General features: G+C 49.8%; 1 protein-coding gene across 1 annotated transcript in view; it reads right to left on the bottom strand.

Annotated features, from left to right (window-relative positions):
* Positions 1–2,042: 2,042 nt before the first annotated feature.
* Positions 2,043–23,471, bottom strand: part of LOC147110338 (uncharacterized) — a 56,764-nt gene continuing 35,335 nt past the window's right edge. The window contains exon 3 of the mRNA XM_086000257.1: positions 2,043–4,873. Within this exon, the coding sequence (XP_085856383.1) occupies positions 2,612–3,976 (1,365 nt within the window). The 5' untranslated portion in view covers positions 3,977–4,873 and the 3' untranslated portion in view covers positions 2,043–2,611. The remainder of the gene's footprint in view (positions 4,874–23,471) is intronic.

Below are 23,471 nucleotides of genomic sequence, written 5' to 3' on the forward strand. Positions count from 1 at the left end.
CTAATAGCATTCAGTTGCTTTGTAAACAAAGCATTGTCCTTTGTCTTCATCGAACCTTACTTCCAGACACAGAAAGCTGCATTCCAAGCCTCTTTTGTCATTCGGCCATGTGGTGCGACTGCCATTTTTTATCCCTGGAAATTTAAAAGCACATTGCCCAGGGATACTTTAATCAAAAAAAATGAATCTTCAGAACTGCAAATTATTGCAAATTCTTACAGTCCGCCCTTGGATACTTCCAGCTTGCTTGTAGTATCCTCTTGAAGAAATGAGCAATGATTTCTGACCCCCCACAAACAACCATCCCCTGTATTTACCTAATAGCTATCTGCCACTGATCCCCATCCCATCTATTCCCCTTATATTCCAGAAAAAAAACCATGGTACGGTAGGCATCTTACAGATACTTCAGTTTTCAATAAGGGGTCTCATACCCCTACACGCTTGTAAAATTATACAGTGTAAACCAAATTTACAATCACTTTTTTTTTCATCATAACTTATTACAAAATGTTGCAATCTTAGTTACACAATGTACTCAAAAATTATCGCAAGCACGGAGAAGGTCCTACGCCTCTGCTCAACTTGGAGTTGTCACAAACTGGTCCCAAGCACGGAGAGGATCCGACGCCTCTGCTCAACTTGGGGCTGCAACACAAAATACAAAAAATCATTAAACAACATGCTTAAATGAACCCCGATCATCACGTGCCGATGATGGGTCGCGAAATTCGAGTGGGTATTGATCCTCCCACTCGGGCAGTAAAAGTACCTTCCACCCCCCTTTGATCAGCTTAAACTTTAAAACAGGCAGAATGGATTTACCGACCAGCCTGTTCCGCCAGCCCCGAACCGTTCCCTTGTCCCTTTGTGGAGGCGGGGTACCCCTCACGTTTAAAATTTACCTTGGCACAGACTGAGACCAGGGAGTATGGGATCTCATGACTCCCAGTCCCTCCCCCTCCCATCTTCCCTCGACTGGCTGCAGAAAATGATGGGTGCCTGTGTGGCGGCACTCTCTGGCCCCACACTGATCCGGCCACCCACTCATCCTTCCCAGCCACACTTATCCTCTTTGCCCGTGGGCCCCCGGGTGAGTTCCTCCCTCCCCCGACCGCACCCACGCGACTCTTGGGTCTCCCCCTCCTCTGTACAATCATTCCCGGGCCATCACCACCCATCCCCGGGGAACGCGTCCCTATCACAAGGCGCCCGCGCTTCCCCATCGTGACTCCTCCACAGCGAGGTCTCCCGCACGTGAACTTCGGTCAGGATAGTGCTGGGTTGGGGGCCATGCCCCACCCAGCTGGGGCCATCTCCTCCCCGTAGGAGGAGTAGGCAAGTTCCTCCGGACTCTGTCCGGTTTTTCCCGAAGATCGCTGCGGGGTCTCCTGGATTTGTCCAGTGGCGAGGTGATCCCCAACATTCCGTATCTTCATTCGATGTCCAGCTCGGGCTGGGCGAACATGGCTGCTTCATTTTCCAATCTCCTGCAAAAACTTAAAAGGACATGCAGCCAGGTCTCACTGACCTGCTGCCTTAGGTGGAGACATGGTCGGGTCCCTCGACCTCGGACCAAAACACAAACATTCGGCACACATGTAAACTTAAACTCTTTGGCCTAGAAATTCAGTAAGGCGCTGCCAGATTTGCGGCCAGTTACCGCCCAAAGAGGGCTTCTGCGCCAATAGAGGAGTTTGCGCTGATATTCAGCGCAGCGGTAATGGCGGCGGTAGCCGTTAGCGCTGCGCCGGCACCGATGACATCATCGGTGTGCGTAGTGCCCCGCTACCGCCCCGACCCCCATATTTAGTTGCGGCCGCCTCTTCCGCAGCGGCCGCAAACAGCGATCAGAAAACGGGGCCGTACTGTAGCCTTAGTGGGGCGCTTTAAGGTGGAGGTGCGGCCGGCCGCTTTTTCAGCGGCCGCCTGCCCGCACCTCCTTCCCCGGCCTCCTCCACACCCCCCCCACCCCCCCCGCGGCATTGCCGGCTGCTTTCCGTGAACCCGGCACTTCTCCGTGGTGCCGGGCTCATTTGCCGGCACTATCCAGCGGCGATCTCCCCGTTGCAGGCACCTCCCCCTTAAGAGAAGGAGGAGGCCTGCAGTACCGCAGCCTGCCGCTCCGCAGCGGGTGGCGCAGCAGCGCCTAGAGCGCTGAAATTCAGTTTCAGCGCCCCAAGCGTGGGCGGGCACACCCTGGAATAGCGCCCGGTTCCGACTTGGGGCGCAAAAACTGAATATCTGACGTTCGCAACTGGCTCCGCGCTCAGCGCTAACTTTTGGGCACACGCCAGCTGGCGGGCCCAAAGTGAATTTCTAGGCCTTTGGACTTTAACTTAAAACTAGTTTAATCAACAAAACTTAAAATACACCTTAAAAGCACGCTATATACACACACATAGCTATAATACAAATGCCGCCCGTCTCCGGACGGCCAGTCTAATCTCTGGCACTGTCGCAGATTGCTGCTGGCTGCAGCAAAGCTGGACTGCCTCCTGTCTCTGGTCCCCCGCAGCTTATGGCTGTTGAGTGGGGGCCTCTGTTCTCTGGCTTCTCCCCGGCTCGGGAAACCGCCCTACTCCACTGTAAAGTGGGCGACCATGCTTTCTTAGGCTGGGGCACCCGCTGAGACCTTCTGAGGGGTGTCTCTATGGGGGAAACTTTGGCTGGCGGATCCTGAGCTTGGGTCACAGCCCCAGCTGGCTGGGAACCTTCTCCCCCATGTCCAAATAGCCCGCACTGTATAATGTACCTGGCAGCCTGCCGGTGCAAATCTCTCTCTGGGTTTGTCTGCTTTTCCCTGGAAACAAGTCACAGTTCCTGTTTTTGTAGGCTGTGAACTTGAACTTGCATGGACAGCAAACTCATGTTCCCTCACCCAGGTGGCTTTAACTGGGGAATTTTGGACCTGCCTTTTTCCTGGGGCCAAAACTATCCCCTGCGTGCCTCCCTTGTCCTGGATTTCTGCTACTGGGCCTGCTCTACAGGGGTCCCAGAACTCTCCTTTCCTGTTCCCTGGCTTAAACAGCTTACTCTGAATATGAATGGCTCCTCCCCCCACACAAGCCACAGTGCTTGCCTGTGAACTCGAACATGCTGTGGGCTGAGGATTCCTATTCTCAGGCTCACTCCTCACGGGCGGACCGTACCTCCGTTGTTGGAGGGGGTACACTGGTCCTGGTCCCTGCCTGCCTAGCGGGACCTGCTGGTGTTCTCCTACCACCCCATTTTCCACCCCTCCTCGCTGCCAGAGCTCCTCAAGACTCGGAGCTGTGGGCTGCGGTCTTGGGGTCTCTAATTCCCTAGCCAGCCTTTCCCTGGGTGTTGCCTCTGGGGCGGTTTGATTTGGGCTGCCAGTAAAATCCAGCTGACCTGCCTTCGGGCTGATCACGCAAATCATTCCCTTTGATGCCTTTAAAGCCACGTTAAGGCTTTCTATCTCTGCCCTACAGGGGCCATGATCTGCTTCACTAAACCTGACATTCTCTTCCCACAGTCTCATCTCATTTTCCCTGGCCTCAGTGATTTGGTACTTTAGGAATTCTATCTCGTTTCTCACATGGCTCTCTCTCTCGCTAGCTTCTTGGGTGAGGTGTGCATTCTCCTCTTGTAGCCTCATCTCTCTGTCCCTCGCCTCTGTGACTTCCTGCACAAGGCGCTCTATAAATGCCTGGCATTTCGTGACCTCTAGTGTGAGGCGTGCATTCTCTTCCCGCACCCTCATACCACTAGCTCTGGCCTCATACACCTCTCTGAGGCGTTCTACCTCCGCCTGGCATTTTTCAAGCTGGGACTCCCGATCCTTGGTCTCTTTAAACTCCTCCTGCTCTCCCATCTCACCCTTCCTAGCCCAGCCACCTATACCCCAATAGGTCAGCTTACACACTGCCACTACCTTCCGCAGGGCTGCCCACAGACTGAAAGCAAGAAAGACAATAACTGATGCTTTCTCTAGATCCAGACCACTTATCATATCAAAAACGGCCTGCAGTCCTGCCCACGGTCGCCATTGTAAGGATTTCGGGGCTTCTCTAAACTGATTTAAAGTAATTTTCCTGGTCTTGCAGCCTTTGCCTGCACATCAGACCAATTCCAATAAAACCAATTTTAAAACAGCGGTTTCGAATCGCTGCCCCACCTTCCAGTTCTGACTGCAGGGCTTATAATTATTGATATTAAAACAGACACGTAATTTGGATGAGAGAAAAAAATCAAGTTTTATTAACTAAAAGAAACTATAATCAAAATATCAAACTATCCCACACGAACACAGTAATTACAGTAAAATTGCTTAACAGGGGTTGCAGATGGCGAAAACGAGGGATACAATGGCTACAATGTTATTTAAACAATCTTAGCAATTCCCTTAAATTACCACCCCCCCTTAACTCCTGCTAGGTTCCCTTGTTGAGGAGTCAGAAACTCTGCTCACCTGTGATCCAGCAAAGAGAGAGAGAGAGAGAGAGAGACTCACCTATGGTCCCAGGAAGTCAAGAGAGAGAGCTGACTTCAGCATCTATCTTTATACCTGGTGAGCCCCCCTGCCGTTCTGCCTTGCAAGGGCTGTGTGCAAAATTCCCCACCCAAAGAGGGTCCAATGCACAAGAGAAATACAGCTGCTCTATTGTCCAGTACTGGGTGATTTAAAATCCATTCAAATGTTAATGCTTCCCATTCAAGATACAAAAAGTCTCTTCTGCAGTTTAGATGTCCTCCACTCGATATACAAACAAATGCTAATAGCATTCAGTTGCTTTGTAAACAAAGCATTGTCCTTTGTCTTCATCGAACCTTACTTCCAGACACAGAAAGCTGCATTCCAAGCCTCTTTTGTCATTCGGCCATGTGGTGCGACTGCCATTTTTTATCCCTGGAAATTTAAAAGCACATTGCCCAGGGATACTTTAATCAAAAAAATGAATCTTCAGAACTGCAAATTATTGCAAATTCTTACAATACCATATTCCACTCTGAGCAGAAAGGACAAAATTTGATCCTGGGTCGGTGCATTACAATTGCCCTCAGCACTAGGGAGGGCAAAACTCATCCAGGGTTCACACTCTGATCTGATCCGGCGCTCCCTGCTGAGAGTGCTCGCTCTTTGAGGTCAGGCGATGACGGGATCAGGCTCTGTTGCGAGGCCTCCTGCAGTTGAGTGGCACGCCGACAGTCGCCCTCAAAACTCAAGACACGAGGAATGGCCTCCTGGGTGTTGTACTGGAAGTGCAACTGGTGCCTGTCGAACTGTCTCCCTCCAGAGAGTCAACGCCTTCAGGGGAGGACGAGGAAGGAAAGAGAAAATGGTTGAGGAAAGAAAAGGAGGAGGAGACTTGTCGCTCAAACATCTGGGGGGTGAAATTGGGTGCCTTTGCGCCCCCCCCCCGTTAGCGCCCCCGGAGATCGTGACGTCATCGCCATGCGCATCGCCCCGGTAGCGTCCCGGACCCGAAATAGACTTCCGCCCCCTGCAGCAGCGCCGGTCGAATACAACGACAGCTGCAGGAGGCGTGCGTCGGGGGTGGGGGGTGATGATTAAAGGCCGAGGTGGCCGAGGTAAGTAAAAAAAAAAACTGACTTTCCTGTTCTAGTTTTTTTTGCGGGTTCCTGCCCCGCGATCGATCAGCCCGGCACTCTGCTTGGGCGCCAGGCCGATCGCGCGGGATCGCGGTTGCCTTGGTGGTCCAGGTCGGTACTTTTTCTATTGGAGAGCCTGCAGTGCTGACCCTTCCCTTTAAGGGAGGGAAGGAGCCTTTGAACGTGGCAGCGCGGCACGGCCCAGTGTGCAGCGCTGCTGAAGTCTCCGGCCCGCTCTCCAAAGTTAGCGGTCTAAGAAGGAAGCAGAGCGCTAGATTTATCGCTCCACCTCCCTCTTGGGTGCTAAAACTCAATTTTGCGGTCGCCGGCGCTAATTAGCCCCGGGCACTAAAGTTAGCGCCCAAAAATGGTCGATACCGAATTCCCACCCCCACCAATCCTCAGTCTCACTGTAAAATTTACAGACGAAAACCCAGGGGGCTTTACTATTTTCCGACATTGTACATACACACAGACAGACAGGTAACGCATTTTGCAGAAGATAAGTGATTGCAGGTGACTCTTATTGTCAATTCTCCAGTTAATTTGTTCCATAATTGTGTCCAACTCAGTTTACCGCAGCAGATCAGACGCGAGAGATGAAAGTTTCCCTCTGAAAAGAGAACCCCGGCAGCTACTGAAATGTCACTTTGTTCCTCGGGAGAAAGAGTCTGCACCAGGGGAAGTTTCCTCCTGGGACCTCTATCAGTGATGTGTGAGTGACAGTTCAAATACTTATATTTGCACTGCAATGCGTTTTGCCTGCAGAATCTGTCCTTGGTTCCCAGCGCTGTGCACATATACAACAAACAAACAGAGCACAGAACAGCGAGCGAGAAGGCTTTTGGAAGCTGCTTCGATTTAAATATGTTCGTTCTGGCGATGTGGGCGGCGCTGGCAAGGCCGGCATTTATTGCCCATCCCCCAGTTTCCCCGAGAAGGCAGCGGTGAGCCCCCTTCTTCTCGAACCGTGGGTAAGCAGCTTGAAACAACCGAGGCCAGTTAAGAGTCAACCACCGGGTGGTGGTGTGGGGACCGGAGTCACATATAGGGCCAGAGCGGGTAGGGGGCAACAGGCTACCTCTCAACATCAACAACTTGTATTTATATAGCCCCTTTAACGTCGTAAAACCTCCCAAGGCGCTTCACAGGAGTGTTATACAGGAAACTCTCCTTTTACCGGCACCTAAATAACCGGAAATCTCTCCTAACCGGCAAAATTCAGGAGTAGGCTCGGGTAAGTTTTACTTCATATTAGTGGCCGTGTAACTAGCGTTCCTGGATCTGTGGCCGTGTAACCGGGGTTCCTGCACCTGTTGCCATGCAACAGGGACGCCTGGATCTGTGGCCGTGTACGGGGCTCTCGTACCTTGGTAAGTATACCTCTCTGTAATCCGGAATTTTTGATCAACCGGCACCACGCTGGTCCCGTCGGTGCCGGATAATAAAGAGTTTCCTGTACGACAAAAAAATTGACACCGGGCCATATAAGGAGAAATTAGGGCAGGTGACCAAAAGCTTGGTCGAAGAGGTAGTTTTTTAAGGAGCCTGCCTGCCAGCAGCTGCCTGCGCTCCCGTCCCCGGCCGCCTGAACCGCGACCGCCGCCCCCCCGCCGTGGAGTGCCGGCTGCGCTCCAAGAGACCGGCACTTCTCTTGAGTGCCTGGCTCTTTTGCCGGCACTCCTGATCCCTGGGGGCCCAGCTGGGCCCCGGGTCGCACTGCGCAAGGTCCCTCTCCTTTAAGAAGGGGAGGAAGTCACAGAAATCACAGAATCACAGAAACCCCACAGTGCAGATAGAGGCCATTTCGGCCCATCGAGCCTGCACCGACACATATCCCACCCGATCCCTGTAACCCCTACACCAACACATATCCCTGTAACCCCACGTATTTAATCCCCCTAACACTAAAGGTCAATTTATCATAGCCAATCAACCTAACCCGCACATCTTTGGACTGTGGGAGGAAACCGGAGCACCCGGAGAAAACCCACGCAAACATGGGGAGAATGTGCAAACTCCACACAGACAGTCACCTGAGGCCGGATTCGAACCCGGGTCCCTGGCGCTGTGAGGCAACAGTGCTAACCACTATGCCACCGTGCTGCCCAGTCCTGCAATACCGCGGCTCCACGTGCCGCAGCGCCACGATATTGACTCGCAGAGCCCCAAGAGGGATGTGAGGCGCTTCCAGTAGCACCCCGCTTCCTTCTTGGGGAGCAACCACTCAATTTCTGGCGCGGGGGAGCTAATTTTTCCGGGCCGGCGAAGCTAGCGTCCCAGATGGGGCGCTACTCAATTTTTAACCCCTGTTCTTTCGCCTCAGGCAGCTCCACATTGCGGCGTTCATCTCACTTGAGTTGTCAGGTTGGTGGCCTGAGTGAAAGGAGGCCAGAGAGTCAGGTCCATTGTCAATGATGTCCTAGGCTGGAGCCAAGGACATGTGCCGACTTGGGCAACCTATGCAAATTTGGCCAGGATAAGTTCATCTCTTGCATCCCGGGCAGCCATGTGCTCGCGTGCTGCCGCTGCCGCTGGTTGATACACCGGTGCTCTGACCTCCTCATCCTCCTCCAGATCCTCGTGCTCCTCCTCCTCCTGCTCCTCCTCCAGATCCTCCTCCTCCTCCTCCTGCTCCTCCTCCTCCTCCTGCTCCTCCTCCTCCTCCTGCTCCTCCTCCACCTCCTCCTCCTCCTGCTCCACCTCCTCCTTCACCACCTCCTCCTCCTCCTCCTCCTGCTCCTCCTCCTGCTCCACCACCTCCTCCCCTCCTCCTCCTACTCCTCCTCCTCCTCCTCAGTCTCCTCTTCCTCCTCCTCCTCCTCATCCTCATCTGAGGAGGCTATGAACTGAGCCGTTTGCTCATCAGGAAGCCACAACACTGTGCCATGTTGTGCAGTGCACAGCAGACCACGACCATTCTAGAGACCCTGTATGATGTATACTGCAGGGCTCCACCTGATCGGTCAAGGCAATGGAAGCACATCTTCAACAAGCCAATGGTTTGCTCGATGATGGACCTGGTCGAAGTGTGGCTGGTGTTGTAGTGCTCTTCAGCCTCATTAGCTGGCCTCCTGATCGGCGTCATTAGCCACTTCTTCAGGGGTAGCCTTTGTCACCAAGGAGCCATCTGTTAAGTTGGTTTGGTGGATTGAAAAGCGGAGGAACACTAGAGTGCCGCAGGATGAAAGAGTCATGGCAACTTCCACAGAACTTGGCGCAAACATGCAAGAACTCTTTCTTGTGGTTACACACCAGCTGAACATTGAGGGAGTGGAAGCCCTTGTGGTTGACAAAGATAGCTGGGTTGTGATGGGGTGCCCTAAGGGCCACATGTGTGCAGTCTATGATGCCCTGCACCATTGGCATGCCTGCCATATTTGCAAATCCAACCGAACGGGGAGTTATACTTGCTTGATCCCTTGTGAACTGGATGTAATTATGGGCCTTAGCAAAAAGGACATCGGTAACCTGCGTGATGCAACTGTGGGCGGCTGACTGAGAGATGCCGCTAATGTGTGCTGATGATCCCCGGAGGCAAAGAAGTTGAGTGCGGTGGTGACATTGACAGCCACTGGTAAGGGGTGTCCACCCATTCCTCTGGGCTCCAGGTGTTGTTGCAGCAGGCCGCAGATCTCTCGGATAACTTCTCGTGAAAGTCTCAGCCTCCTTTGGCACTGCTGCTCACTCATGTTGAGGCAGCTCATTCTTTGTGGTAAATCCTCTGTCGGGGGTATCTCCTGCAGCAAGGTGCCTCGATGCGCTGGTGCCTTCTGCCCTGTGCAGCATCAGGTGGCTGAGCAGGCATTTGGAGTTCCTGCTGATGATGCTGCTGAGCTGCCTGAGCAGGAGGTTGGGGCTCCTGCTGATGTTGCTCCTGAGCTGCCTGGTTCTGCTGCTGCCCTGGATGGTCCTCATCCTCATCTGAGGTCCATGCAGAAAGAAAACGAATGGTTCCCATGCTACTTGCAGATGCCTCCATTGGGGAAGCGCTTATTGCAAGCGGGGAGAGGGTCTTCCAAGGAGATCCAATAGTTGATTGATTCAAGCTGCAGCACCTCCGACTTCGGAAGGCCTTCTAAAAGTGCTCAGAGAACTTTTAAAGCCAAGGTCTGGCACCTGCAAGTAATCCTTGCTGCAATAAACGATGTCTTGTTAGACCTGCAGCAGTGAGGAGGTCACCCACGAGTCAACCCACCAGGTCTACCTGGCGTGGTTCAGGAGGTGCGTGGAGCACACCGAAATCGTTGAAAAATCACGAGGGCCTCTCAAAATAGGCTTAGAGAGGCCCTTAACGAGGATTTAATGATCACAAGTATCGCTATGGCCAGCTGGAGGCGGGACCGTTTCCCGACCTCCAAAACTGGCACCGGCAAAATTCCGCGGAGACAGGTTCCAAACCCGACCTCTTTGAATCTGATTTTCCCGCCTTTCCCACCTCCAAACCCACCTCCTCCCACAGCAGAAAATCGCCCCCAGGCAGTCTGACAATTTAGAGACCGTGGAGGGATCGAGAGAAGTGGTAGTGAGGTAGAGCTGGGTGTCATCAGCGTACATGTGGAAACTGACGCTGTGTTTTCGGATGATGTCGCCAAGGGGCAACATGTAGATGAGAAATAGGAGGGGGCCAAGGATAGATCCTTGGGGGACACCAGAGGTAACGATGCGGGAGTGGGAAGAGAAGCCATTGCAAGTGATTCTCTGGCTACAATTAGATAAGAATGGAACCAGGCGAGTGCAGTCCCACCCAGCTGGATGACGGTGGAGAGGCATTGGAGAAGGATGGAGTGGTCAACCGAGTCAAAGGCTGCAGACAAATCAAGAAGGACGAGGAAGGATAGTTTACCTTTGTCACAGTCACAAAGGATGTCATTTGTAACTTTGATGAGAGCCGTTTCGGTACTGTGGCAAGGGCGGAAACCTAATTGGAGGGATTCAAACATGGAGTTGCGGGAAAGATGCGCACGGTTTTGGGAGGCGACAACACGTTCAAGGACATTGGAGGAGAAAGGGAGGTTGGAGATGGGATGGTAGTTTGCAAGGACGGAGGGGTCAAGAGTTTTTTTGAGGAGAGGGGTGATGACGGCAGATTTGAGGGAGAAGGGGACAGTACCTGAGGAAAGAGAACTATTAACAATGTCAGCTAACATGGGAGCCAGAAAAGAAAGTTGGGTGGTCAGCAGTTTGGTGGGAATAGGGTCGAGGGAGCAGGAGGTGGGTCTCATGGACAAGATGAGCGCGGAGAGGTCATGAGGGGAGATCGGAGAGAAACTGGAGAAAGATGTGAGTTCAGGGCTTGGGCAGGGAGGAACCTTAGAGGAAGTTTGGCCCAGTGGGCTAGGGGAAGGAAGGGAAGTGGCAGAGGCAGCTGAATGGATGGTCTCAATCTTAGAGACAAAGAAGTCCATGAGCTCCTCACGCTTGTTTTCGGAGGTGAGGGTGGAGGAGACAGGGGAGAGGGGTTTAAGAAGACGGTTAGCAGCGGAGGATAGGAGCCGGGGTTTATCTTTGCATTCCAGATTGATTCTGGAATAGTGAGCAATTTGGCAGACAAGAGCAGGACCCGATGATACTTTATGTGGTCCAGCCAGATCTGGCAGTGAATGGCTAAACCAGTTGTCCGCCATATCCGTTCAAGTATGCATCCCATGGACTTAAGGGAGCAAAGATGAGAGCTGTACCAAGGGGAACGGCCAGGGTGAGAGAGAGTCATTGTTTTAGTAGGAACTAGGGCATCAAAGGTGGTGGTGAGGGTGTGGTTGAGCAGATCGGTAGCTGCAGAAATGTCATGGTGAATGGAGGGCCAAAGGCTGGACAGTTGGGCTTTCGTAAGTGCAGTTGGGAGAGAGTTTTTTTTAGGGGTGGACACAGAAGGAAGTAGGGTTGGGCGGGCGGTGGTGTTGTGGGAAGGGGGATGTGGGTGGAGAGCGATACGAGGAAGTGGTCAGAGATGGCCTTATCTGCGATTGACACGATGGGAGTAGCGAAGCCACGAGAGATGGCGAGGTCGAGGGGGTGGCTGTGAATATGGGTTGGGGAGTCTACATGGAGGGAGAGATTGAGGGAGGATAGGGGACTAGTAAACTCAGAGGAGAGAGAGCGCATGATGAATTGAGATGGAGGTTGAAATCTCCGAGGATGAGAAGTCGCTCGGTGCAGAGGCTGAGGGAGGAAAGCAGTGAAGATATCTCGGTGATAACATTTTTATGGTACTTGGGTGGGCGGGAGAGAACGAGAAATTTAAATAAGGTGAAAGAGGTGGAATAAGGTGAGATGCTCAAACGAAGAGAAACTGCCAGAGGAATAGGGGGACAGACCAAGGTGTGATCTGGTGATGAGAGCCAGACCACCACCACGGCGGTCTGAGCAGGACAACTGGTGGAAGGTATAGCCAGGCGGGGAGGCTTCATTTAAGGGTACGGTGTCATCACCCCTCAACCAGGATTCGGTCAGGGCCATGATGTCGATGCAATCATCCACGATAAGCTCATGGACGTCAAGGGCCTTGTTCGCAAGTCTCCTCTAAAGGGACACTGGTGAACCAGTTGGGTTTTTTATGACAATCCGACAGCTTTTACCGATCCCAGCTTTTTATTTCCAGATTTTTTAAAAGCTGAATTCAAATTCTCAAACTGCCGTTGTTGGATTTGAACTCAACTTCTCTGGGTTACTAGCCCAGCATTTTTACACGGCTGTTGTGTAAACTGTTCCAGAGCTGATATAATTCCAAAATCATTAATATTGGTGAATGTCCCAGTTAATGCAGTCCCTGTCTGAGCTGCTTTGCAGCATGAAAAGACTTGGTAACTGATAAGAAACTTAGGTCTGAAAATCCACAGCCCTTCTAGAACATTCCTGCCCAAATGCAGTAAAGGGGGGGGGTTTGCATTTCTATAGCGCCTTTAATGACCTCAAGATGTCGCAAAGTGCTTTACAGCCACTGAAGTACTTTTTGAAGTGTAGTCACTGTTGTAATGTAGGAAACACGACAGCCAATTTGCGCACAGCAAGCTCCCACAAACAGCAATGTGATAAATGGCCTGGGTTTTTTTTGGGTGACGTCGGTTGAGGGATAAATATTGGCCCCAGGACACCAGGGAGAACTGCCCTGCTCTTCTTCGAAATGGTGCCGTGGGATCTTTTACGTCCACCTGAGAAGGCAGACGGGGCCTCGGTTTAACGTCTCATCTGAAAAACGGCACCTCCGACAGTGCAGCACTCCCTCAGATACTGCACTGGGAGTGTCAGCCTAGCTTTGTGTGTTCAAGTCTTCTAGAAGTTGAACAAAAGGGGAAAGGGTTTTGAAAGATATACTAGTGACATTTTTGACAAAGTTGGGGGCATAGATAATCTACGAAATAAAATACCATGGGAGTTATTTCAAGTCTGCAATCAGATTTTTGAAGTGCTCCTGCTCCACTTTACAACGTTTCCCTCCTAACTCTATGTCTAGGTATGAATTATTCTGTATACAAAGCATCAGAACCCCCGTCGATTAGGTTACTGCCTTCAGAATAGCGACTGGGTATCTGTGTTCTTTTGTATTATTAATCAGCAGACACGCAGTGACATGCAGCTTCACAAAAAGCTGACAACTCAAAAAAACAGCCATCCATATCAGCCTGTGATGTACTGAGAGTGCAGTGGGCCACGGGCTAGTCATCATTTAAACTGCAGGGGTTACTGTAGACTCCATCACTTGTATAATGCAGGACAGCATCAAACACTGTGGGGATTTTATCCTATTTCATGCAAATTGTGGGCGTTTGTGGAGATTCACGGTTACTAAATCTGATTATAAAGTCATTTTTTAATTGCTTCTATGGTTGTGACAGTGACTCATGGCCAATCCTGACTGCTTCTCCCCCCCCCCCCCCACCAGTTAAGGTGGCAATTACCTTCCCACACTCAGCTCACACTCGCACTCTCCTCCCACACTCAGCTCACACTCACCTCTCACACTCAGCTGTTACTCGCACTCACCTCCCACACTCCGCTCACACTCACACTCTCCTCCCACACTCAGCTCACACTTGCACTCTCCTCCCACACTTAGCTCACACTCACTCTCCTCCCACTCAGCTCACACTCACACTCTCCTCCCACACTCAGCTCACACTCACACCCTCCTCACACACTCAGCTCACTCGCATTCTCCTCACACTCAGCTCACACTCACACTCTCCTCCCACACAGCTCACACTCTCCTCCCACACTCAGCTCACACTCACACCCTCCTCACACACTCAGCTCACTCGCATTCTCCTCACACTCAGCTCACACTCACTCACCTCCCACACTCAGCTCACACTCACCACTCACACTCACTCTCCTCCCACACTCAGCTCACACTCACACTCTCCTCCCACCCTCAGCTCACACTCACACTCTCCTCCCACACTCAGCTCACACTCACACTCTCCTCCCGCACTCAGCTCACACTCACACTCTCCTCCCACACTCAGCTCACACTCACTCACCTCCCACACTCAGCTCACACTCACACTCTCCTCCCACACTCAGCTCACACTCACACTCACCTCCCACACTCAGCTCACACTCACACTCTCTTCCCACACTCAGCTCACACTCACACTCACCTCCCACACTCAGCTCACACTCACACTCTCCCACACTCAGCTCACACTCACCTCCCACACTCAGCTCACACTCACCTCCCACATTCAGCTCACACTCACACTCACCTACCACACTCAGCTCACACTCACACTCTCCTCCCACATTCAGCTTACACTCACTCTCCTCCCACACTCAGCTCACACTCACACTCTCCTCCCACACTCAGCTCACACTCACACTCACCTCCCACACTCAGCTCACACTCACACTCTCCTCCCACACTCAGCTCACACTCACACTCTCCTCCCACACTCAGCTCACACTCACACTCTCCTCCCACACTCAGCTCACACTCACACTCACCTCCCACACTCAGCTCACACTCACACTCTCCCACACTCAGCTCACACTCACACTCTCCTCCCACACTCAGCTCACACTCGCACTCTCCTCACACTCAGCTCACACTCACTCACCTCCCACACTCAGCTCACACTCACCGCTCACACTCACTCTCCTCCCACACTCAGCTCACACTCACACTCTCCTCCCACACTCAGCTCACACTCACACTCTCCTCCCACACTCAGCTCACACTCACTCTCTCCTCCTGCACTCAGCTCACACTCACACTCTCCTCCCACACTCAGCTCACACTCACACTCACCTCCCACACTCAGCTCACACTCACACTCTCCTCCCACACTCAGCTCACACTCACACTCACCTCCCACACTCAGCTCACACTCACACTCTCTTCCCACACTCAGCTCACACTCACCTCCCACACTCAGCTCACACTCACTCACCTCCCACACTCAGCTCACACTCAGCTCCCACACTCAGCTCACACTCACCTCCCACATTCAGCTCACACTCACACTCACCTACCACACTCAGCTCACACTCACACTCTCCTCCCACATTCAGCTTACACTCACTCTCCTCCCACACTCAGCTCACACTCACACTCTCCTCCCACACTCAGCTCACACTCACACTCTCCTCCCACACTCAGCTCACACTCACACTCACCTCCCACACTCAGCTCACACTCACACTCTCCCACACTCAGCTCACACTCACACTCTCCTCCCACACTCAGCTCACACTCGCACTCTCCTCACACTCAGCTCACACTCACTCACCTCCCACACTCAGCTCACACTCACCGCTCACACTCACTCTCCTCCCACACTCAGCTCACACTCACACTCTCCTCCCACACTCAGCTCACACTCACACTCTCCTCCCACACTCAGCTCACACTCACACTCACCTCCCACACTCAGCTCACACTCACACTCTCCTCCCACACTCAGCTCACACTCACACTCTCCTCCCACACTCAGCTCACACTCACTCTCTTCCCACACTCAGCTCACACTCACACTCTCCTCCCACACTCAGCTCACACTCACACTCTCCTCCCACACTCAGCTCACACTCACACTCACCTCCCACACTCAGCTCACACTCACACTCTCCTCCCACACTCAGCTCACACTCACACTCTCCTCCCACACTCAGCTTACACTCACACACTCCTCCCACATTCAACTCACACTCACCTCCCACACTCAGCTCACACTCACACTCTCCTCCCACACTCAGCTCACTCTCCCCCCACACTCAGCTTGCTCACACTCACCTCCCACACTCAGCTCACACTCACACTCTCCTCCCACACTCAGCTCACACTCACCTCCCACACTCAGCTCACACTCACCTCCCACACTCAGCTCACACTCACATCCCGCACTCAGCTCACACTCACACTCTCCTCCCACACTCAGCTCACACTCACACTCACCTCCCACACTCAGCTCACACTCTCCTCCCACACTCAGCTCACACTCACACTCTCCTCCCACACTCAGCTCACACTCTCCTCCCACACTCAGCTCACACTCACACTTTCCTCCCACACTCAGCTCACACTCACCTTCCTCTCCTTTCCGTTCATGCTGGTATTCATGAGATTTGGAGTGATGCTGAGGGTTGGTGCTGGGAGTGATGGAGGGTTACATAGAAACATAGAAGATAGGAGCAGGAGTAGGCCATTCGGCCCCTCGAGCCTGTTCTGCCATTTAATGAGATCATGGCTGATCATCCCTGTCCCTGCTTTCTCCCCATATCCCTTGATCCCTTTCGCCTTAAGAAATATATCTAACTCCTTCTTGAATATATTTAATGAATTGGCCTCAACTGCCTTCTGTGGTAGAGAATTCCACAGGTTCACCACTCTCTGGGTGAAGAAATTCCTCCTCATCTCAGTCCTAAATGGCTTACCCCTTATCCTTAGACGGTGACGCCTGGTTCTGGACTCCCCCGCCATCGGGAACATCCTTCCTGCATCTAGTCTGTCTAGTCCTGTTAGAATTTTATAAGTTTCAATGAGATCCCCTCTCATTCTTCTAAACTCTAGCGAATATACGTCATTCCTGCCATCCCAGGTATCAGTCTGGTGAATCTTTGCTGCACTCCCTCCATGGCAAGAACATCCTTCCTCAGATAAGGCGACCAAAACTGCACACAATACCCAAGGTGTGGTCTCACCAAGGCCCTGTACAACTGCAGCAAGACATCCTTGCTCCTGTACTCGCAGGGTTGGTGCTGGGATTGATGGAGGTTTGGAACCCGGAGTAGCGCTGGAGTATTTTGTACATTGGGAGACTCTGAAGACACCATTACATCATCAGTTTCAACTAAAACTAAAATTAATAGGGGAAAAAAATTGAAAATATTTGCATCAGCATGAGTTTGCAGCAACAGCAGAGTTTAGTAGGGATCCATTTTGTTAAGCAAGTGTTCCCATAAATTCTCCTGCAGCGGACCATGCCCCTTTAAGGACATTTATTGCGCTATTCTTTGTGTTATGTTTGGTTGCTGTTGTTGCCCAATTAGAAGCAGCACCTCTTTTCTGTGTTTTTATTAAGGAACTAATTAATGAAGATATATGTGTGCCACGACTCAGCTGTAACGCTGGGCTCTAAATGAGAGAGATGCCAAAAAGTCGCACCTTGAATCAACACCTTTGGGAAGTGCAAACAATATTGGGATTTTTTTTTTCTGCGGGTCAGGTCGCTGAGTTTTACGAGGTTTGTACAATTCGGCAAGAGCGCTCACTGGGATAACGTTAAAACTATGACAACCCTTCGGCTATGTCACATGAGGCGCCTGAGGTGTGGAGCAGGTGACATCATTGGGGGAATGGTGAGCAGTCAGGAGGCAAATGCAGTTTAATGCTGAGAAATATCAGATCATGTACTTGGGGAGGAAAAAGAGGAAATGGGGGTGGGAGGAGAAATAAAGACACGGAAAGATATGAAGGAACTGAGAGGCCTAGGACTACAAATACATCATTCCCCCAAAAGTGTGAGATGTATATAAAGATATAAGGGTATAAGAACAGTATTTTTAGATCTATAAACAGTCTATAATATGGGGGCGATTTTAACCCTACTCACTCAACAGAAACCTGTGTTAAATTTCATCAGTCATTGTTACACCCACCTACATATTTTGTCCAACACATTCCGTAATTTCTAAGCTGCCTGCTCTGATTCTCTTATCTCTCGTAGTTTGGTAGAAGCTGAAAATCTGACTAATTTGCTTTGGATTTCTGAGTCCAAGTAATTGATGTAAAATAGAAACAGTAGTAGTCCCAGCACTGATCCCCAGAGCACCCCATTCATTAATTCTACCCAGCTCAACAGAACTCCTTTAACAAGCACCTGCTGTTATCTACCCTTCAGCCAGTTTCATATCCTAACCCAAGATTTACCCCGAATCTCCGCAGCCTTGAGTTTCTGAGACTACATGTGGGGGCGATTTTAACCTGACTCGCTCAGCAGGAACCTGGCGGGTGGGCGGTTACAATCGCCCCCCGGGCTCTTGCCTGTCCGAAAGCCGCCACGATCACAACATCTGCAATTTCAACCTGCTCTCCTGAGCAGGTAGCAAGGACACCCGCCCGGAGCCAACGGGGTCCTTCTTTACAGGCACATGTTGCGGCCCGATGGCATCATTAAGACCCGACTGTAATTTTATCACAGGCCTGAGCGGGGAATCCAAACTGGAGTTAAAATCAGGGCCTAAATTAGGGTTGAACTTTCAACTTTAGCGGGGGTGTAAAACTGGCGGGGAGCAGATCAGTCACCCATTGAGGTCAATGCAAAGGAAAATCAGGCGGGCGTATCATGGCAGCTGATCCAATATTGCCAGATTTGCATTCCCGGTAAAGATGAAAGTTCAGCTTGTAGAGTAAGAGAATAAAGAAGTAATGATAAATTTGTACAAGGCCCCAGTTAGAGTACAGAGTGCAGTTTTGGGTACCCCCATTATAGATATGACATTAAGGTAACATAGAGCGTACAGCATACGTAGGATTACAGAGGATATATAGAACAGAAACAGGACATTCAGCCCAACCAGTCCATGCCGACTTTTATGCTCCACTCGAGCCTCCTCCCATCTTTCCTCATCTAAATCTATCAGCATAACCCTCTATTCCCTTCTCCCTCATATACTTGTCCAGCCTCCCCTTAAATGCATCTACACGATTCACTTCAACCACTCCCTGTGGTAGCGAGTTCCACATTCCCATCACTCTTTGGGTAAAGAAGTTTCTTCTGAATTCCCTATTGGATTTCTTGGTGACTATCTTATATTGATGGCCTCTAGTTATGCTCTTCCCCACAAGTGGAAACACTCTCTCTGTATCCACCCTATCAAAACCTTTCATAATTTTAAAGACCTCTATTCGGTCACCCCTCAGCCTTCTTTTTTCAAGAGGAAAGAGACCCAGTCTGTTCATCCTTTCCTGATAGGTATACCCTCGCATTTCTGGTATCATCCTTCCAAATCTTCTCTGCACCCTCTCCAGTGCCTCTATATTCTTTCTATAATATGGCGACCAGAACTGTACGCAGTACTCTAAGTGTGGTCTAACCAAGGTTCGATACAGGTTTAGCATATCTTCACTACTTTTCAATTCAATCCCTCTAGAAATAAACCCTAGTGCTTGGTTTGCTTTTTTAATGGCCTTGGTAACCTGTGTCGCAACTTTTAGTGATTTGTGTATTTGTACTCCGAGATCCCTTTGCTCCTCTACCCCACCTAGACTCACACCCTCCAAGTAATAAGTGACCTCCCTATTCTTCCTCCCAAAATGTAATACCTCACATTTATCTGTGTTGAATTTCATTTGCCAATTATATGCCCATTCTGTAAGTTTATTAATATCCTCCTGTAATTTGTTGCAGTCTTCCTCAGTATTGACTATTCCCCCTAATTTGGTGTCATCTGCAATTTTAGAAATTGTGTTTTTGATTCCAAAGTCTAAATCATTAATATAAATTGTGAACAACAGTGGTCCCAGCACTGATCCTTGTGGAACACCATTACCCACCTTCTGCCACTGTGAATAGTTACCCTTTACCCCTACTCTCTGCTTTCTGTCTTGAAGCCAGCTAGCTATCCATTCTGCTACTTGTCCCCTGACTCTGCTTTCCCTGACCTTATTCATCAGTCTAATATGTGGCACCTTATCGAAGGCCTTTTGAAAATCTAGATAAATTACATCTACTACATTACCCTTGTCTATTCTCTCTCTTACCTCTTCAAAAAATTCAATGAGATTGGTCAAGCAAGACTTTCCCTTTTGAAATCCACGCTGACTATTCATTATTACATTTTTGGCTTCTAGATGTTCCTCTGTTTTTTCCTTTAGCGTAGATTCACCAGGATGATGCCAGGGATGAGAAGCTATAGTTCTAAGCAGAGACTTGAGATATCTGAGACTATTTCCACTGGAGCAGAGAATGCTAAATGGAGATTTAACAAAGGTTTCTTACATAAAGGCTTGTGGTGTCAGCTGTGGCTCAGTGGTGGAACTCTCAGCTCTGAGTCAGAAGGTTGTGGATTCAAGTCCCACTCCAGAGACTTGAGCACAAAATACACTCCCAGTGCAGTACCGAGGGAGTTTTTGGATGGGCCGTTTCAATCTGCCCTCTCAGGTGAACATAAAAAAACCCACGGCACTATTTCAAAGAAGAGCAGGGGAGTTCTCCCTGGTGTCCTGGGCCAATATTTATCCCTCAACCAACATAACAAAAACAGATGATCTGCTCATTATCACATTGCTGTTTGTGGGAGGTTGCTGTGCAGAAATTGGATGCCGTGTTTCCTACATTACAACAGTGATAACACTTCAAAATTACTTCCTTGGCAGTAAAGCGCTTTGGATTCCTGAGTTTGTGAAAGGCACTCTATAAATACAAGTCCTTCTTAAATTATGAAGAGTTTAAATAGGATGAACAGGGGAAGATTATTACCTGTATCAAAGTCACCTGATATAGAGAAATAACCAACACATTCTATGAAAGACTCATCATTCACAGAAAGGTGAAGTGGATGGTGGGCCTCAAATTCCTCTTCGTGTTGTTCCAATGTTGGTGTTGTGTACTTAGACAAGGGCAATAACATAGTAGAGCAGCAAACAAGAGTGGAACAGAAAGTCAGCCCAATCCCTTCTCTTCTATTTTCTCCCTTGCCTTTGTGACCATTTGTCTGCACTGTGTCAAAGTACCAATGGTGCTCCATCTATAAGAAAAAGCAAATCATCTGGCAGACCGTCCCTCTGTAACCTATAACCCCCAACCTCTCCCTTCATTTCAGCCTCTCACATCGCGGTGGCATAGTGGTTAGCACTGTTACCTCACAGCGCCAGGGATCCGGGTTCAAGTCTGGCCTCGGGCGACTGTCTGTGTGGAGTTTGCACATTTTCCCTGTGTCTGCGTGAGTTTCCTCCGGGTGCTCTGGTTTCCTCCCACAGTCCAAAGATGTGCAGGTTAGGTTGATTTGGGTTGATTTGGCTATGATAAATTGACCCTTAGTGTTAGGGGATTAAATACATGGGGTTACGGGGATAGGGTGGGATATGTGTCGGTGCAGGCTCGATGGGCCGAAATGGCCTCTATCTGCACTGGTGATTCTGTGATCTCTCTATTTATTTTGTAGCTCTACTGAGCTTTCCTCTCTCTCTCTAAATTCCAAATATGGGATCGTACATCCCTCTTCCTCTTCCCTGCATTCCCACTGTGCTGAAATCAAGACTTACCGTGTAACGGATTCAAAGGGATATGGCGATCAGGCAGGAAAGTGGAGTTGAGGTCGAAGATCAGCCATGATCTTATTGAGTAGCGGAGCAGGCTCGAGGGGCCGAATGGCCGACTCCTGCTCCTATTTCTTATGTCCTTCTGTCTCCTCTTCTAATTCATTCTTTCCCAGGCTCCAAAGATGTCCCTCAGTCTTCCACCTACAATCTACAGCTTTACAAAACCCAAACCTGACACCATCTAATTGCTCCATCTTGATTTGCCTCATCCTCTTTTGAACTTAGGTGGCATAACATAGGAAGGAACACAGGAGGAGGCCATTCAGCCCCTCGAGCCTGTTCCACCATTTAATTAGATCATGGCTGATCTGTATCTTAACTCCATCTACCTGCCTTCGTTCCGTATCCCTTAATAGCCTTGCCCAACAAAAATCTATCATTCTCAGTTTTGAAATTTTCAATTGACCCCCCCAGCCTCAACAGCTTTTTGAAGGAGTTCCAGATTTCCACTACCCTTTGTGTGAAGAAGTGCTTCCTGAGATCACCCCTGAACGACCTAGCTCTAATTTTAAGGTTATTCCCCCTTATTCTGAACTCTCCCAGCAGTGGAAATAGTTTCTCTCTATCTACCCTAACAGCTCCTTTAATCATCGCAAACACAAATTATAAAATTCTAACAGGACTAGACAGACTAGATGTTGGAAGGATGTTCCCGATGGTCGGGGAGTCCAGAACCAGGGGTCACAGTCTAAGGATAAGGGGTAAGCCATTTAGGACTGAGATGAGGAGGAATTTCTTCACCCAGAGAGTGGTGAACCTGTGGAATTCTCTACCACAGAAGGCAGTGGAGGCCAATTCATTAAATATATTCAAGAAGGAGTTAGATATATTTCTTAAGGCTAAGGGGATCAAGGGATATGGGGAGAAAGCAGGGACAGGGCACTGAATTTGGATGATCAGCCATGATCTCATTGAATGGCGGAGCAGGCTCGAGGGGCCGAATGGCCCACTCCTGCTCCTATGTTTCTATGTTAATTAGATCACCCCTTAATCTTCTATACTCGAGGGAATACAAGCCTAGTCTGTGTAACCTGTCCTCATAATTCAATCCTCTCAGCCCCGGTATCATTCTGGTGAATCTGCGCTGCACTCCCTCCAAGGCCAGTATATCCTTCCTGAGGTGCGGGGCCCAGAACTGAATGCAGTGCTCCAGATGGGGTCTGACCAGAGCTGTATACAACTGTGGCATGACTTCCAACCCTTTGTAATCCAGCCCCCTTGAGATGAGCCCTCCATTAGCCTTTGTAATTATTATTTTTTTGTGTACCTGTCCACTAAGATTTAGCGAATTCTGTGCATGGACCTCTCAATTTAAAATTTAAGAAGAAAATCCACCAGCAGTTTTAGATTTAACAGCAGGAAATATAATCTAAGAATGGAATTGGGTAAAATGCAGCTGCAACCAGAAGTGAAAGGATCAGTAAACAAGCGTAGACCATAAACCACTGGAATGAGACAGTAATGTGCATGAGAAATACAAATAACATTCTGAAATATGTTCTGGCAGTAAATGAGTATACCTAGAGAGAGTGATACTCGTTGTGATATATTGAGTCAGATGGCAGATTTCTTAGGTGAATTAAGACCCCCATCAACATAAATAAACTGTGTATTACAGTTCAGGAGACACAAGAGCACATTACATTGTATTCATGGCCTTAGTTACTTAATAAATGTACGTCAGGGCACCAACAGTAAAGCCATGTTATTCCTGGCCTTTGGATTATTCCCAGACAGACTAATTGACTAGAGTAATAGTTTTTCTTTTACAGCAATGCTATGTAATTTTCCAAGATGTAATAACCCTCGATAAACCCCTGCCTTTTGCAATCATTCATTTTATAACATAATAATGCAAGCTCTTTTTACTTCTGTTATAGAGATTGCAGAAACAGTTATCGAATAATCCGCAGTCTAGCGATAATTACAACAGCTTATCGGTTTGTCACGCCCTTTATCGCCGATTACTTTCGTACGCTCGTGCTCATCTCCAACTTCAGTCGCTTCAACGCAATACTGTCTTTGCACACACGGGTCCGCATCATACTGTTACTGGATATATATTTCCATCTATGTTCCGCCTGCACTCATTATAATCTGTAATACCTCCTGATTCCACAGCACTTTATGTCGA

The sequence above is a fragment of the Somniosus microcephalus genome, chromosome 11 (assembly GCF_052327205.1).
Source record: "Somniosus microcephalus isolate GS21.2 chromosome 11, FLI_Smic_1.0, whole genome shotgun sequence".
Taxonomy (NCBI): domain Eukaryota; kingdom Metazoa; phylum Chordata; class Chondrichthyes; order Squaliformes; family Somniosidae; genus Somniosus; species Somniosus microcephalus.